We start from the raw sequence: 18,391 nt of genomic DNA, 5'->3' as shown, positions 1-18,391 counted from the left end.
CTCAGTCCTTTAGGAGCAGACAACCAAAAAGAGGAACTGGTTCGGGCTCAGGTTCAACCTGAACTTCCCAATGAAATTTGGCCAACCCATCCATGGGATGAGGAGATAGGGGGCCGACTATCCCTCTTCTATCAGAGGTGGGTCGAGATCACGTCAGACAAATTGGGGACTGGACATCATACTAGAAGGATACACTCTAGAATTTTGCAGCATCCATCGGGACATGTTCTTGATATGTTGCCACTACTAGCACAAAAAACTGGCAGTGGAATCCACGTTGATAAGGCTCCTCAGTTTGAGGCCTATAACCCCAGTACCTACGCCCCAGGAAAATATGTGGCGTTATTCCATCTATTTCATCGTACCCAAGAAGGAGGGTTCATTTCGCCTCATCCTGGATCTCAAGAGCATCAGTTGTCGTCTGCAGGTAATTCACTTCCGCATGGAAACTCTTCGCTCCGTCATAATGGCTGTACAACCGGGAGAGTTCTTAACATCCCTGGACCTCTTGGAGGCCTACCTTCTTATCCCAATCTTTCAAGACCACCAGCATTTCATACGCTTTGCGGTACTGGGCTGCCATTATCAGTTCTGGGTGTCTCCCTTTGGCCTGGCAACCGCCCCCAGAAAATTCTCCAAAATTATGGTGGTCATAGGCAAGAAGGGATCCTGGTGCACCCTTACTTAGACGACTAGCTGATTGGGGCAAAGTCATTGGAAGAGAGCCTCCAGATGACCTGCAGAGTCCGGTCCCTGCTTCAGGAACTCAGTTGGGTCGTGAACATGGAAAAGAGCAGTCTCAAGCCTTCCCAGTCCTGGGAGTCCGGTTTGACACCAAGCAGGGCAAGGTCTTCATCCCACCCTCAAGGATAAGGAAACTGATGTACCAAGTGTGTCTGAACACAATGTGCCCCAGGGTGTGGAGCTATCTCCAGGTCCTTGGCCTGATGGTGTCAACCCTGGAGGTAGTACTGTGGGCGAGGGCACACATGCGGCCACTCCAACGCTCACCGCTGTCATGTTGGAACCCACTGTCTCAAGACTACTCAATTTGCCTCCACCTACTGATGGAAGTATGTTCTCAGCTCCAGTGTTAGCTATAGGAAGTGCATCTAAGCAAGGGTGTAAGCTTATCCCCATCAAACTGGCTAGTCCTCACGACGGACGCAAGCCTCCGAGGGTGGGGAAAGCCCACTGTCAGGAATTAACAACCCAGGGGCGATGGACCAAGGAAGAGGCGCGCTAGAACATAAACCACCTGGAAACCCGAGCTGTCATATTAGTGTGTCTGCAATTCAGCCACAGGCTCTAGGGACAAGCAGTCCGTGTGATGTCTGATAACACAACAGTAGCCTACATCAACCGCCATGGAGGAACCAAGAGCCAGCAAGTGTCTCTGGAGCTAGATCTCCTTATGGAATGGGCGGAATTGAATCTATTATTGATCTCGGCCTCCCACATCGCAAGAAAATACAACATCAGAGCAGACTTTCTCAGCAGGGAGAGTCTGGATCCAGGAAAATGGATGTTGTAGACCAGAGCCTTCCAGCTCCTTGTAGATCACTGGAGCCTCCCATCCATAGACTTACTGGCCACATCTAACATTGCGAAGGCCCCCCTGATTCTTCAGTAGCAGAAGAGATCAGCGCTCCCAAGGGATTGACACTCTCTTGTCCAGACCTGGCCAGAATAGGACTTACTGTATGCCTTCCCTCCGTGGCCTCTGCTGGGCAAGGTCATTTTCAAGATCGAATGCCACAGTGGATTGGCCCAGATGCCCGTGGTAAGCAGACATGCAGAACCTTCTGGTGGAGAGTCTCCTATGCCTCCCCCTCACACAGGGACCTTCTCCAACAAGGTCCGATCCTTCACGAAGACCCAACTCTGTTTTGTCTTATGGTCTGGCCCTTGAGAGGGCTCGCCTGACGAAGCGTGGATATTTGGCAACTGTAATCACCACCTTGTTCCGCGCATGGAAGTTCTCGATGTCCCTGGCATATGTGCGGATCTGGAGAATAATTGAGGCCTGGTGCAAGGAACGCAGGGTGCCCCCTCAGACTGCCAAGATCCCCATGATTCTGTAATTCTTATAGGATGGCCTGAACAAAGGACTGTCCCTCAATTCCTTGAAGGTCCAGGTGGCGGCTCTCTCCTGTCTCAGAGGCGAGGTAAATGGAGCCCGCTTGTCAACACATCCAAACTTGGCCTGTTTCCTAAAAGGAGTTAAACACCTCTGGCCACCTTAAAGTGGACGGTCCCCCTATGGAACCTTAATCTAGTATTAGACTTCTTAGCAGGGCCTTTCTTTCGATTGCTGTATGCTCTTTCTCTATGCCTGTTAACTCTGAAGACTGTATTCTTGGTGGCGATATGCTTGGCTTGTCGCATCTCTGAACTACAGGCGCTGTCATGTTGGGAGCCGTTCCTCTGGTTGACTCCAGGAACGTTGCAACTTCGCACCATCCCTTCCTTCTTGCCAAAAGTAGTCTGAGTTTCACCTGAGCCAGTCCATTTCCTTACCATCCCTAGATCGACGCAAGGACTCTGAAGACTACTGCCTCCTACGCCACTTAAACTTCAGTAGGCTGTTAGTACGGTGTCTAGAATGTACAGAACTGGTGGATTCAGGAAGTGATCACCGGAGCTTATGTAGAGGCAGGGAAGCCTTTACCCCTTCAAATTAAAGTTCATTCCACTAAGGGCCCAGGCATTATCCTGGGCTACTGTCTCCCGTCAACATCTGCTGAGCAGCGACGTGGTCTTCCTTGCACACCTTCTCCAGGTTCTATCGCTGGACATCCAAGCCCAAGAAGTTGAAGCCTTTGTGAGGGCAGTGCTAACCGGACCATGGGCAACCTCCCACCCCGTTCGGTCGTAGCTTTTGTATATCCCATTGGTCCCAAGTCCATCTGGCTACAACCTAGGAAATGGAGAAATTACTTACCTGATAATTTTGTTTTCCTTAGTGTAGACAGAGGGACTCAGCATCCTGCCCACTGCTGCTCATGAACAATGCCCAAGGAATCGCACATGAACCTCGATCCCAAAGAGGTTACTGGTAAGCCATCACCCTATCCCTAGATCTGGGCATCTATAATATTGCTGGGATTCAGAACTTATGTTTGGTTGAATACAGTTGCATTCACCAGTTTTAATCAAGTTATTAATCAAGTTATTAAATTGTATTCATGTTTTTCAATAGTATGTCCACAATGGCTTTTGAAGAGAATACTGAATGGCTGAGGTCATTGCAGGGGTATATCCAGGGTGACATCAGCTTTTGACACCTGACTCCAACTCCATCTGCTAGCAGGGGAGCACATAACCCATTGATCTTGAGTCCATCTGTCTACACTAAGGAAAACGAAATTCAGGTAAGTAATTTTTCCATTAACCAGGTGACTTCAGAAAACCTACGTCTTATCCCAAAGAGTGAGCAATAAGAGATTGGATCTACTTTTTAGGATTGGGCACTATTGAAGTCAAGATGCTTAACTCCATGGAACTTTAACCTGACCCAGCATGACACTTCTTTTGTTCTTATGAATATGAGAAATGAGTTTAATTTTCTCTTTTTTAGAAGAAAATGCTGAGCCTGACCTGGATGATAATGAAGATGAGGAGGAGACAGCAATAGAAATTGAACCTGAACCTGAGCCAGAGGTGCAGATGGTTACTCTCGTGCCGCCTCCAGCAAAGAAGCGGCGAGGAAGGCCACCTGGCAAAACCAACCACCCAAAACAGAACCAGCGTAAGTCATTCTTGGTTTGGTGGGGTGTTTTTGTTTTGTTTTGTTTTTAAGAATGTTCAGTAATGACAATATCTAATATGTTCTCTATCTGCACACCCCAGATAAAGTTCTAAGGTATATGGATTCTTTTTTTTTTTTTTGTCTGTGGGCCTTCTATATTTACCCCTTTGAATTTCAGTCCATCGTACTTTCAAGTCCTACAGTCCCTGAAATGCTGAATGTGTAACAACGAAAGCACAGATTTAATTCATCTACATCAACATCTAAGCCTGAATATCTACTTGAGGTGGATGTGCAACATATGCACAGAATCCAGTAGCATCAGAGAATTGTGTTATGGAAGACAATAGAAACAACTACAATACAAACTGTTTCATTTTTTGAGCTTTAATATAACACTAAATATAATTGAGCTAGCATAAAAAAAATGTTTTCAGGGGATGTCACTAATAATTTTATAGTATAAATAATAAAGCCCAGCTGTGATGCCACAATGAGGAAAGCGATAAACTATATCACTCAAACCCCCAGGTTTTATGGGGACCCTCTCTCATGAGGGTAATGGGAAAGTGAACTGAAAATCTGACTACATATGTGATCCATGTTTTTTAATTTTCTAATGCAGTGCAGTCTTGTGCAAAATTGTATTTTGAAATTTCGTTATTGCTTAAACTTTTGTAAAAAGTTCTTTCATATTTCTGGTAAAGTACCCCGACACAGTGCTGTGTTCAGATATATATCTGCCTCAGGGGGAGACTGAATTAGTATGTTTTGCTTGTTCTTAACATGTTTCTGATGTTTGTCCCCCAGCATAATGGCAAATGAACTGTTCCAACCGTCATCTCAATGACATTTTCCTCCCAGGAAAATATAAATTCTTAGCATATTTTGTCAATGCCTTCAACCTCACAAATGATCTCGCTATCTCAGCACTCCCCAGCATTGCTGGGGAACACAACTCCTTGCAGCTCCATTCAATCACAGCTTCCCTTTATATTGCTCAAAAACACTGACTGCAAAAACTTTGGCATTTGATGCTTTTGTAATTTCTTGGAAAACGATTCTAATGTATGCCTTTCCATTAGTACCATGCATTGCCAAAACAATTCTTTGAGAGGACGGGGAATAATGATATTAATAGTCCCATTCTGGCCATAACAAATTTGTTTTCCATTCAATTCACTTCCAAGTTTTCCCGAATCTTTTAACGCAATACAACAGGTCCTTTCTTCACCTCAATTTTTAATCTCTCACACTCACAGCACGGATATTTAATATATAGTACAAGTAATGTCTTTGCCTTCAAACAAGAAAGTTCTACTGGCAGCAGGAAGTCTATCTACAAAGCATCTATATAATTGCAGCAAATCAACTTTCACAAACCTTTCATTTCCTGTCGTGTAGCCAGATGGACTCAGAACAAGTGGGGTATAGTGTGCTCGTGCTAGCAGTTGGAGACTGATCTGACGTCAGCACGGGTACATATACCCCCACAGGAAGTGAAGCAACTCAGTAATTTCCGTCTCCAAAGCAGTTTGGAGAGCCTGCACGCTCGCTGAGCGTGTTTCCAATCTACTTTCTATTTTCTACTTTCTACTTACTAAATTTCTACAGGAACATCGAGCCCCGTACTCCTGCGGTGATACCATTCGGTCCCTCCCCCAGTTGAGTTTCCCGGGGTGATTTCCGCGATCCCTCGGAGGTTTTGGCCTCGGTCCGGTGGCCGAATCGCGGCAGGGACCCAGCCCCCGAACGAGGCTTGGGCGGGCTAAGAGGTGCCTCGGTCCAGGCGTGGACTTGGGAGGCAGCGGGTGCATTCCTCAAGCGAGGCGGTGATGGTATTTCCCCTCTCCCCCCGCAGCCGGAGACCGCCCGGGTTTCAGCCGGGAAGCGCCGAGGATCGGGTAAGGCGTATATTTCTTACTTTTGGTCTTACTTTTTGCCTGGTAGCGACCCCCTATAGGGAATGAAGCATTGGGAGCTTCTGCCTCTGGATGGCCTCGGAAAGGCGCGCTGGTTCCTTCTGAACCTGTCTTCCGGCAGTCGAGGTATTGGAGAGGCACCCCATGTGCTGGCTAGTTTATCTAGATCGCTGCCGAACAGGAAAGAACCCCTAAAGGGCATTCTGGTGAGGCGTGTCTTCGAAGGAGCATCGGCCCAAACAGCAGAAGAGGGGAGCCGGCTCGGGTTCGGGGCCTGGCTGCGCCTCCCAATGAGAATCCGCCGATCCATCCGGGGGACGGAGCTATAAGGGGCAGGTTAACCCTCTTCTACCCCAGATGGGTCGAGATAACGTCGGACCAGTGGGTCCTCGCCAACATCCGAGAGGGGTATTATCTGGACTTTCATCATCTCCCTCCGGACAGGTTTGTGGAATCTTCGTGTCCCATACACAAGAAGGCAGCCTTGTCCTTGGCGAGGCTCCTGTCCTTGAAAGCCATCATCCCAGTACCTGCATGGGAAATGAATTCTGGACACTATTCCATTTATTTCATGATACCCAAGAAAGAGGGCACTTTCCGACCTGTGCTGGACCTCAAGTCAGTCAATCGATACTTAAGGGTTCCGAGGTTTTGCATGGAAACTCTGCGCTCAGTCAAGACCGCAGTCCAGCCAGGAGAATTCCTCACGGCCTTAGACTTGTCAGAAGCCTACCTGCATATCCCGATCCATCCGGATCATCAGCGCTACCTACGCTTCAAGGTTCTGGGACGCCACTTCCAATTCCGGGCTCTGCCCTTCAGGTTAGCCACGTCGCCGCGGACCTTCACCAAGGTGGTCGTAGTGGTAGCAGCGGCGCTCAGACGGGAAGGAATCCTCGTCCATCCTTATCTGGACGATTGGTTGATCAGGGCGAAATCACGGGAGGAGAGCCATCGGGCAACGAACAGAGTGATCGCCCTTCTGGAAAGCCTGGGTTGGGTAGTCAACCTCAACAAGAGTTGCCTACAGCCTTCCCAATCACTGGAATACCTGGGAGTACAGTTCGACACCCAGGCAGACACAGTCAGTCTCACTACCAAGAGAAGGTTAAAACTTCAGACGCGTCTCCGGTCCTTGATGGGAGCCAGCCGGCCCATAGCTTGGGATTATCTGCAGGTTCTCGGCCTCATGGCCTCCACCCTGGAAGTGGTCCCCTGGGCAAGGGCCCATATGAGACCTCTACAACACTCCCTGCTCTCTCGCTGGAGCTCCCGCTTCCGGAATTATTCCACGCACCTACCTCTGCCGGCCAGAGTGAGGACCCAGTTACAATGATGGTTGCAGTCCAACCACACGAGCAGGGGGTCGAAGATGTCCTCCCCCACGTGGACTTTGCTCACCACAGATGCCAGCCTGAGCGGCTGGGGAGCACACTGCGAAGAACTCACCGCACAAGGGCAGTGGAACAGAGAAGAGTCGGGGTGGAACATTAACTGTCTAGAGGTACGGGCAGTCCGGTTAGCCTGCCTGCAATTTGCTCACAGACTGCGGAATCGGGCAGTCAGAGTGATGTCCGACAACGCCACCACGGTGGCATACATCAACCGTCAGGGCGGAACCAGGAGCCAACAGGTGTCCCTAGAGATAGCCCCACTGATGGCTTGGGCAGAGGCGAATCTTCAGGACATCTCCGCCGTCCACATTGCTGGGAAGGACAATACCACGGCAGACTTCCTCAGCAGAGAAAGCCTAAATCCAGGGGAATAGCAGCTGTCGCCCACAGTCTTCCAGATGATTGTGGATCACTGGGGGATTCCGGACATGGACTTACTAGCAGACAGGTCCAACGCTCAAGTACCCAGATACTTCAGCCGCAGACGAGACCCGTTCTCACACGGGATAGACGCCCTGGTTCAGCCATGGCCTCCAGGGACTCTGCTATACGCTTTTCCTCCTTGGCCTCTGCTGGGCGCCATCATCCACAAGATTCAGAAGCACCGGGGCCTAGTTCTTCTAGTGGCACCAGATTGGCCAAGAAGACCCTGGTACGCGGACATGAGAAGACTACTGGCAGGGGAGCCCCTTCCCCTACCTCCTCTCAGGGACCTGCTTCGTCAAGGTCCCATCCTCCACGAGGATCCAGCTCAATTCTCTCTTACGGTCTGGCCATTGAGAGGGCTAGACTGAAGAAAAGAGGTAACTCGGAGCCCGTGATAGATACACTCCTCCGAGCCCGCAGGTTTTCCACATCCCTCACCTACGTAAGGATTTGGAGAATATTTGAAGACTGGTGTGATTCTCACGACACCAATCCACATGCGACCACAATTCCTATTGTTTTGGATTTTCTACAGGATGGGCTTCAGAAGGGTCTCTCCCTAAGCTCCATCCAGGTTCAGGTGGCTGCACTGTCTTGCTACGGTCCCAGGAGGGATGGCAAGACCATTGCCAAGCATCCAGATGTTTCTTGCTTCCTGAAAGGAGTCAAGCACATTCGTCCGCCACTGAAGTGGCCAGTGCCTTTGTGGGACCTCAACATAATTTTGGATTTCCTCGCGGGATCCACCTTCAGACCCCTTCGGGGCCTGTCTCTCCGTTCTCTAACTTTGAAGATGGTGTTTTTGCTGGCCGTATGTTCAGCACGCCGTATCTCGGAGCTACAGGCGCTGTCCTGCCGGGATCCCTTCCTTAGGATCACTCCGGAGGCTATCCATCTTCGCACGGTTCCCTCCTTCTTGCCGAAGGTAGTCTCACAATTTCACCTCAACCAGACCATATCCTTGCCAACCACGGCAGGTCTGAAGAAATCAGAAGAAGGGCGTTTGCTACGCCATCTCGACATTGGCAGATTGCTGCCCAGATATCTGGCAATGACAGAAACAGTACGAAAGACGGACCATCTGTTCGTCCTGCACAGCGGGAAGAAACAAGGAGAAGCGGCCTCTCGGCCCACCATCACCCGCTGGATGAAAGAAGTCATCAGAGCGGCCTACGTAGAGGCCGGGAAGTCACCGCCTCTACAAGTCAAGGCTCATTCTACCAGAGCCCAAGCAGCATCTTGGGCAGAATCTAGGATGCTGTCGCCTGCAGAAATATGTAAAGTGGCGACGTGGTCCTCCCTCCATACCTTCTCCAGGTTCTACCGTCTTGATGTCCAGGCCAGGGAGGATACAGCATTTGCGAGGGCAGTCTTACACGGTCCTCAGGCAGCCTCCCGCCCAGTCCGGGAGTAAAGCTTTTGTACATCCCACTTGTTCTGAGTCCATCAGGCTACACGACAGGAAATGGTGAGATTACTTACCTGATAATCTCGTTTTCCTTAGTGTAGGCAGATGGACTCAGCAACCCGCCCAGCTACCTGTGTACATTGGGTTCACCGATTCAAGGTAAGCCTTATCACTTCTTACATGAGTGCGTCCACTCTACCAGGTGTCGACGCCTTCCGGTTGGAAATGCTGGCGGTCTCCAGCTACTATCGATCGGTCAGGGGAATCCTGTTTTCACTATTTCATTGATCGTCAGTACACATATATCCATAACAGCTTTTGCAAGGAAGATTACTGAGTTGCTTCACTTCCTGTGGGGGAATATGTACCCGTGCTGACGTCAGATCCGTCTCCAACTGCTAGCACGAGCACACTATACCCCACTTGTTCTGAGTCCATCTGTCTACACTAAGGAAAACGAGATTATCAGGTAAGTAATCTCACCATTATCTTGTTTTCCAATTGTAGCAGTTTTTGGGGTTTTTTTTTAAAGACCTCTTTCCCTGTACGTACCCGGATCAGTCCAGACTGTGGGTTGAGCCTCCTTTCCAGCAGGTGGAGACAGACTAAAACTTGAAGGATGCCCTATATCAGGACAGAGCCTATCATCTAACCATTCAGTATTCGTCTGTCTCCAGCAGGTGTAGCATCTCCCCTTCGGTTCTCTGCTGTAGGCTAGTCAGCCTTTTCTTCTCATTTAGGCTCAAGCAAGTACTTCTATTAGTTCTCTCTTGTAAAAAAAAAAAAGAAAAAATTACCGGTTTTACTTTTTAATGATTTTTCTTTTTTCTGTGTGGGAGACAGCTCTGTCTCCCAGCTCTTGCCGGGCTCAGGGGGGCTTTGCCCCTTTTGCGCTGCATAGCCTGAGTCCGTGTACGCTTCCAGGTGTGGGGACCGAGGTTCTCGGGGTTTCGTTCCCCCTCTGGCTGCCGAGAGGGTTTTTGAACCCGCTGCTGCGCTCAGTGGAAAAGAAAATAGTTTTAAACTTCAAGAAGTTTTAAACTTCTAACTTATTTGCAGCAGTTGACCAGCATTTTTAACTTTTTCTGGTCATAGGCCTTGAACCGGCAGCCAGACAGGCAAGAGGCAGCAGGTTTCCCTCCTGCTCTCTTCGGCCCTGCAGGCTGTCAATCATTTTTCTCTCTGCAGCCTTTTTTCTCCTCAGAGCGGCTCTATCTTTGCCGCGGGCAGGCAGCCTGCCTCTTTTCTGCCAGCCCCCATCAAGTTTTTGCCGTGGGGGTTTCTTCTATGCCTCCCTGCTGGGTGGGGAAGGTCCCTCCTCGGCAGGGAAGGCAAATTTAGCCCGGGGATCCCATCCCCAGAGCTTGGCCAGGCCGTTCTCGGGTCCGGCAGCCCGGGAACGGTGGCCATTTTGGATTTTTTATCGGCTCCGTTTTCGGAGCTCCCTGGGGCTGGGGGACCGATTTATTTGCAGCTACCCCCGATTTGAGCCCCCCAGCCCCCCAGAAGGTTTTTTTGTCACCCCCTCGCCTCCCCCTTCCCCTCCCCCACCCGGGATTTTTGGGGTCGTTTTTTCTGTGTTTTTTCCCTCCTGCATAAATTCCCTTTAGTGAGCATTCAGGAGGAGGAGGAAGCCCCCCCCCCCCCCCCCCGGGACAAATCAATTCTACAAAAAAATAATTTTTTAATTAATTAAATCAGTAAACAAAATTGCTCCGTGCCGTTGCTAGTTCGGCCTGCTGCAGACCCCCGGGGTCCCTTGGGGCGCGGGTGGTCCCAGAGGTGCCCCCTCCCTGTCTCCCGACGGATCCCGGTACTCCCGGATCCTATAGCAACCCGGGTGCGTTAGCTAATCTTCCTGGTGCCGCCTCTTGTCCACAGATATGGCCCCGGTCCTGGCGGGATCTTGGTTTTGTCAAGCGCCTTCTCTGCCCAAACAGTTGTACCTGCGGTTTTCGCAGGCTCCCCGGTCGGGCCGTGCCCTGAATGAGCTCCCCTCTCTGTGGCATGCTTTGTTTAACAAAAAACAAAAACAAAAAAAAACATAATCACTCCATGGATTCCTTCTGCGGTCGCGTTTCAGGAGGGTTTTCCCGGTTTTCAAGCAGCCCCAGTATGCCTGCTGACCACGGTTCGCGAGGCTCTTTTGAAGCGCACTCTGATGTTTTAGCGCCAGGGATGTGTTCCACTATTTGCTGCAGTTCCTGCCGTGCGCAGGTCTCTCATGGGTCATCGGCAAAATTCCTCTGCGCCCGGGACCTCCCGTGGCCAGAGGCTGCGCATTCGACCCTTCTCCACCTCCAGCCGGAGGCGATTGCCTCAGAGATGTCTGCCACACGGCTCCTGTAGCTGCGCCACTGGTCGGCCGCTCCGGCCTCCTCCGCCCGGTGGGGTACGTTGCCATTCAGAGGTATTTATTTTTATTTTATTTATTTAAGGATTTTTATATACCGGGGTCCGTAAGAAACATCTCCTCGGTTTACATTCAAACATTAATTCAGCATAGAGCTTTACAATATAACATAATAACTGTATGAATATAAGACCAAGTATAACTTTGTAATAAAATAAAGAAAATCAATATAAGCTGTTCCTTGTCCAGGACCTTGAGAGACTTTGGATTCCTTAGGGGACGGTAGGGGCCATCAGCTCCCGGTGGCCCGTCTGTAACCATCCTGGTCCTTTATACCCTCTAGTCCACGCTTTCGGGGCCAGAGTCGGTATACCCCACGCGGGCACAGTGTCTCCTCAGGGGGGGTTTGTCTTTCGTGATCGCAGTTTTTTGTCGCAGCATTCTTGTGGGTGCCTTCTCTTGCGCGAGGGTTAGCCCACGCGCTCAGTCCTTACGCTTGCACATACTCCGGAGTATCTTTTCCTCTGTCCCCTTCTGAGGCGGTTGCCTCTCCCTCTTCTCCGCGGAATGGGTCGGGCTCTGGTCGGACCAGTGGGTCCTCGACGTTCTCAGACACAGGCACGTCTCTGCCTTCCTCGTGTTTGGCGGGTGGTCTCTGGTCGGGAAAGTTCTTAGACGGATAGTTCACCGGTGTCCCATGGTTCTGGTAGCGCCCGAGGGGCCGTTTCAGGCTTTGGCTCAGTTTTTCTCAACCTAGCGACGGTCGGACCCCTGTGGCCACGCCATCTTCCTCAGCTCCTTAGTCAGGGCCCTGTATTTTTTCGACCAGGCCGTTCACGCTTGTCTAGCGCCCTGCCTTTTTGAACGGCGATGTCTCCGGTGTGAGGGTTTTTCGGAGTAGGCCGTCTTCGCCTTCCTTCGGGCCCGGAAACGGTCGACTCCCTGGCGTACGTGCGCATCTGGAACGTGCTTGAGTTTGTTTGTGCGAAGTCGGGTTTTTTGGTGTACTCCGCACCAATCTCCTTAGTCTTTTCTTCTCTGAGGCAGTCTCTCCGAGGATCCTTCCTTCGTTCTCGGCGCGTACCAGTCTACCCCCTCGGCTTTCTCCTGGATAGAGTGGCAGGTCGTCCCTGAAAGTCCCTGTTTGCGACTTGGACTTTCAGGGGCGTCAGGCATCTACATCCACCTTCTCGCCCACTTGTCAGTCGTAAACTTTTCACTCGGTTGTGCGGACCCCTCTGTACGGCTCTGTTCGACCCTCTCCGTCGCGTCGCCCTGCAGGCCCTTATGCTTAAGACTGTTTTCTGGTCTTATCTCCTCTGCTCGTCAGATCCAAGCGCAGTCCTGGCGGGATCCCTTTTTGCGATTTTCCGACTTCAGGGTAGCCCTGGTACGGGTCCTTCCTCTTTCGTGAAGTTTCGTCTAACTTCTTTGTCCTTTGGTCGGCGGAGCTCCCCGCTTTTCTCCTGCATCTGGTGATGGTCCCCATTATCTTGATGCCATACGAGTTCTCTTGCTCTATTTCCTGGTCCCCAGTGGCTTTCGTGCATCTGTCCATCTTTCTGTTCCCTGGAATGGGTCCAATCGGGGTAAGCCGGCTTCTGAGTCCACTATAGCTCGCTAGTTGCAGGAAGTGATCTCTCTGTTGTTGTTTGTCATGACCTGGCGGTTCCCCGAGGGTCTTCCGACTCATTCTTTGTATTCTCGCGCTCCTTCTTGGGCGAACATTCTTTTGTTCTCTCCGTGGACGATTTGTACAGTTCATACTTGGGCGCCCTTATCTCTTTTAGCTCAACACTATCGCCTAGATGTGTAAGCTCTGCTTCGGTTCTTTTGGGCTACCAGTGCTTCGAGTGGGACTATCTTGATCCCACCCATTTTAGGGAAGCTTTGGTACATCCCACAGTCTGGACTGATCCGGGTACGTACAGGAAAAGGAAAATTAGTTCTTACCTGTTAATTTTCGTTCCTGTAGTACCACGGATCAGTCCAGACACCCTTCCCTGTTTGTCTTTTTCTGTCCTCTCGAAGCTTTTTTTCTTGCAGTTCTGCAGAGTCTATCTCATTTTTGTACAAAAATACTGAGCAAAAACACCGGAAGCCTGGGTTGTTCTCATGCCAAGAATATGCAAGAGCAGGTAGTTAGGCCATGTTCCTTACATTTTTCTACAGTTGCTCCATTTGAGCTTTATGGTTACTTGCTTGATCCTACTTTGGTGGTCTTGTTTTCTGCTTTGACATACGTTATACTGAAGGGTTAGAGGATAGGCTCTGTCCTGATATAGGGCATCCTTCAAGTTTTAGTCTGTCTCCACCTGCTGGAAAGGATGCTCAACCCACAGTCTGGACTGATCCGTGGTACTACAGGAACGAAAATTAACAGGTAAGAACTAATTTTCCTTTCATCTTCACCCTCCAATAAACAACCTACCAATACAATGGAATCTTAAAGTAGTACTCTCCAAATTATTGCATCTCACATTTGACCCTATGGCATTAGCTAATTTAAAGTTTTTAAATGGGAAAGTATTTTTTGATGATAGCTCAGAGTGAGTGAACTACAAGTAGTAATACTTAGTGGTGCATTCACCCTATATGCAAATATTCAAAAATAGAGTAGAACTGAGAACTCATCCTAAGTTCCTACCTAAAATAATTTCTCAATTTAATTTAAATTAATCAATAGTATTACCAATATTTTTTTCCAAGACAAATTCTAACAAAACTGAAAAAAACCCTTCACACTTTAGGTTGCAGGAAAGCTTTATTTTATATAGAAAGATTTAAATCTTACAGAAAAACTCAAAAATTTCTCATGACCCCTAAGTAAAGATTGCCAGTTGAAAAGCAAACCGTAATCTACCTATCGGACTATATTAGTTTTGCTATTCCACAACAGACATACACCTTTCAAGTAAGGTAAAAGCTTACCTTCACTCTACTTCTATTTGAGAGATACACTAGTGTGCTGCGAAGCACCGGCAGGTGTATCGCATACCTGCAGCTCTCCCCCCCCCCCCCCCCCCCACACTTCACGTCAGCGAGACGAACACTGCTGCCGTTCCTACCAGGGCTATCAGCACATTCAAGCCCCAAGGGGAACGGCAGCAGTGTTTTGTGGAAGCCGGCAACAGGAACGTGACCTTTTTCTTCTTCCTGCCCCTGTGGCCCAGAAGAAGTGATGTTTACTGGGCACGCGGGAAGAAGAAAAGGCCATGCATGCTGCTGCTGCAGAAGGAGCACAGTGCCTCTGCCCCCTCCCGTCTCCGACCTCCCCTTCTCTCACCAGCGCGACACTAACAAGAAAATATTAAATTAATAATAATCCAACTGCAAAAAAAAAAAAGGCTGGGGTAGGGAGAAAAGCATAAAATTATATTCTCAGCTGATTGCTCTATGCTGCAATCGATCGCAGCACAAGCAAACAGCTGAGTGCTGCCTTCTTAGCGCTGTGGGGCTGGGGAGGTCACGCCTGGTTTCTAGCCTGTCAGGACACTGCTTTTAATAGCAGCATACCAACTACCTTAGCTGCTATGTGTGCTGTGGGTGGGGGTCAGTGAGACAGTGAGTCAGCATGTGTGTAAGTGTATGAGAGAATATGTGTGTAATTAAGAGAAATGTGTGAGAGCAAGAGACTGCTCAGGAAAGTCAGAGGTGTGTGTGATAGAGATTGGTCAGGGACATGACTGGTGTGTGTACGAGAGAGAGATTGGTCAGGGACATGACTGGTGTGTGTACGAGAGAGAGATTGGTCAGGGACATGACTGGTGTGTGTGAGAGAGAGATTGGTCAGGGACATGACTGGTGTGTGTGTGAGAGAGATTGGTCAGGGGCGTGAATGGTGTGTGTGTGAGGGAGATTGGTCAGGGACGTGACTGGTGTGTGTGTGTGAGAGAGAGAGAGAGACTAGTCATGGGCCCTAAGGAAGAAGAGTGTAAGGACAGAGCTTCAGAAGCCCTTGCTTCTGGTATGTGCTATTGGCCTACAAGGGAAAGGAGTAGGAGAGTTACTGGAGAGGGTAAGTAAAGGTGGCTTTTTAAGTTTTTCTTGATTGACTGCCATTTTAATTATTAGGTATTTCCTAGCGTGTAGCAGATGGACTCAAAACAAGTGGGTATAGTGTGCTCGTGCTAGCAGTTGGAGACAGATCTGACGTCTGCACGGGTACATATACCCCCGCAGGAAGTACAGCAATTCAGTAATTTCCGTCTCCAAAGCAGTTTGGAGCTACCTTACGCTCGCTGAGCGTTTTTCTAAATTATAATGACTAAATTCTTAGAAGAAATCCTACCTGAAGACGAGCCCCGCACTCCTGCGGTGATACCCTCGGGTCCCTTCCCCAGTTGAGTTTCCCGAGGTGATTTCCGTGGTCCCTCGGAGGTGAGTGCCTCGGTCCGGTGGCCGGATCGCGGCAGGGACCTAGCCCCCGAGTGAGAAGGGCTCGGGCGTGGCTTAGAGGCAGCCTCGGTCCTGGTGAGGACTTGGCCCCTGAGCGAGACGACGTTCGGGCACGGCTTAGAGGCAGCGGGTGCACTTCCTCGAGCGCGCTGGTGACGGTAATCACCCTCTTCCCCCCGCAGCCGGAGACCGCCCGGGTCGCAGCCGGGAAGCGCAGAAGACAAGGTAAGGCGTACATCTTTACTTACTGGTCTCCGAAGAGCGAGGATTAGCAGGGTCTGCCTATGTGGCAGTCCGCCAAGGAGGTCGCCATTTTGCCTGTTCGCCAGCCCTGGTTCGCCGCCTCGATCTAAGCGGGACGACGGGCGCGTATGTTCGGCGCCCGAAGCGATTTGGGCGCCCATTGCTGGTGATACGCGCACGCTGATAGGCGCACGTTGATAGCATAGGCGCACGTTGATAGCATAGGCGCACATTGATAGGCGCACATTGATAGGCGCACGTTGATAGCATACGCGCACGTTCATACGCGTACGCTGATACGCGCACGCTCATAGGCGCACATTAATACGTGTAGGCGCACGTTGATAAGCGCACACTTATAGGCGCTCATTGATAGGAGCTCAGATGCGATGGAGCGTAAGAGAGCCCATGCGGCTGCAGAGCCGGCACCTCCAGACTCAGGCATAAGAGCTCTAGGCCTCTGCTCAGCATGCCACCTCAGAGCCACACAGAGCTAGGAAACAGACTCCCTATGTGCCCAATGTGAAGAGGCCCTGGGAGTTCCAGGCCAGGGCCGGTCTCAGCCCAGTTTGACTGCCAGTTCCTCAGGGAACACCCTGAACCTAGCGGTCCGCGGTGAACGGCCAGGGAACCCTACAGACCTGGTTGCCCCTACGGCTAGAACCTGCTCCCCTCTCCTGGGTGGAATTATTCAAGGGGATTCATGCCTTCGTCAAGATGCAGTCTGATCCCTGACTGGACCCATACATACCGGATGACCCGGCCCCGGGACCCTCAAGACCTACGCATCGCCACCCGCCACCCGGAAGCCCCACTTATGGGGACTCGGATTATTCTGAGGAAGATGGCGAGCCCCCCGAGGAGGGAGAACTCCCCTCGGGGATAGAACCATATCGAACCATGAGACGCTTCTTTCCTAAGGAGGATCTTCCAGACCTGGTCTCTCAATGCCTGTCAGAGCTGGCTATACCGGGCCAGGGGAACCCAGAATGAACCCCCTGCTAGAGGGCCTGCGTCCAACGGCTCACCATTTTCCCCTCCTACAAGCAGCACAGCAGTTAATCGATCTGGAGTGGAATGCGCCAGACGCTTCCTTCAAAGGGGGTCGGGCTTTGTCTAGCATGTACCCCCTAGACCCGGCAACCAAGGAGCTGCTGGCGTGCCCGATGGTAGACGCCATATTAGCGCAATTGTGAAGCGCACCATCATTCCGGTGGAAGGCGGCCCTCAAGGATGCACATGACCGGCGCATGGACGCCATTCTGAAACAAGCCTTTGAGGTGGCAGCCATGTCCCTACGAATTGCGACCTGCTGCACCGTGGTGACGCGCTCCTGCTTATCACAAGCCAGGAACAACACCCTGGGAGAAGAAATGGAATCAGCCCTCTCCGTTCCTCACTGACGCTGCCTCCGACCTAGTTCGTACAGCAGCCAAAGGAGTATCATCCTCAGTGGCAGCCAGAAGACACCTCTGGCTACGTAATTGGTCGGCCGACTCCTCCTCCAAGACTCGCCTCACGAGAATGCCCTTTAAGGGATCCCTCCTGTTTGGCAGCGACCTCGAGAAATTGGCTAATAAATAGGGTGCCTCTCCATTACCCCGTCTACCGGAAGACAGGTCAAGGAGGACCCAGCGCCCTTTTCCTAGACCATCCAGAGGTAGAAGCTCTCAACACTTCAATCCTTACAGGACTCGCTACCAAGCACCTCGTTCTCAGACCAGGAACCAGTCCTTTCGGACCAGGCACAACAAGAGGGGAACTTGCTCGGGCTCTGGTCCCGGCCGCACCCCACAATGACAATCGGTCGACCCATCCGGGGGTAGCAGCCATAGGGGGCAGGCTAACCCTCTTCTACCGCAGGTGGGTCGAGATTACCTCGGACCAGTGGGTCCTCGCCATCATCCGAGAAGGGTATTATCTGGTCTTTCTTCGGCTTCCGCCGGACAAGTTTGTGGAATCTCCGTGTTCACCCCTCAAGAGGGCGGCACTAGAAGTTACCTTGCAGAGGCTCCTATCCCTAAAAGCCATAATCCCAGTGCCTGCATGGGAGGAAAATTCTGGGCATTATTCCATTTATTTCATAGTACCCAAGAAGGAGGGCACTTTCAGGCCCGTCCTGGACCTCAAGTCAGTCAACTGACACCTACGGGTCCACAGCTTTCGCATGGAAACCCTGCGGTCTGTCAAGAATGCAGTACAGCCAGGGGAGTTTCTCACATCCCTAGATCTGTCGGAAGCCTACTTGCATATCCCCATTAATCGGGATCACCAGCGCTATTTACGCTTCAAAGTCCTGGATCAACACTTCCAGTTCCGAGCTTTACCCTTCGGGTTAGCCACCGCGCCGCGAACCGTTACCAAGGTCATAGTAGTAGTGGCGGCGTCACTCAGGAAGGAAGGAATCCTCATCCATCCCTACCTGGACGATTGGCTGATCAGGGCAAAGTCCCCGGAGGAGAGCCACCAGGCAACCAACAGAGTGATATCTCTTCT

At 50.8% G+C, this 18,391-nt stretch overlaps 1 protein-coding gene across 1 annotated transcript in view; it reads left to right on the top strand.

Moving 5' to 3' along the window:
- Positions 1 to 18,391, top strand: part of CTCF (CCCTC-binding factor) — a 380,312-nt gene that overhangs the window by 340,708 nt on the left and 21,213 nt on the right. The window contains 1 exon segment of the mRNA XM_029608851.1: positions 3,581 to 3,751. Within this exon segment, the coding sequence (XP_029464711.1) occupies positions 3,581 to 3,751 (171 nt within the window).

The sequence above is a fragment of the Rhinatrema bivittatum genome, chromosome 7 (genome assembly GCF_901001135.1).
Source record: "Rhinatrema bivittatum chromosome 7, aRhiBiv1.1, whole genome shotgun sequence".
Lineage (NCBI taxonomy): Eukaryota > Metazoa > Chordata > Amphibia > Gymnophiona > Rhinatrematidae > Rhinatrema > Rhinatrema bivittatum.
The sequence above is the reverse complement of the archived record's forward strand: the minus strand, read 5'-3'. Positions and strand labels throughout refer to the sequence as shown.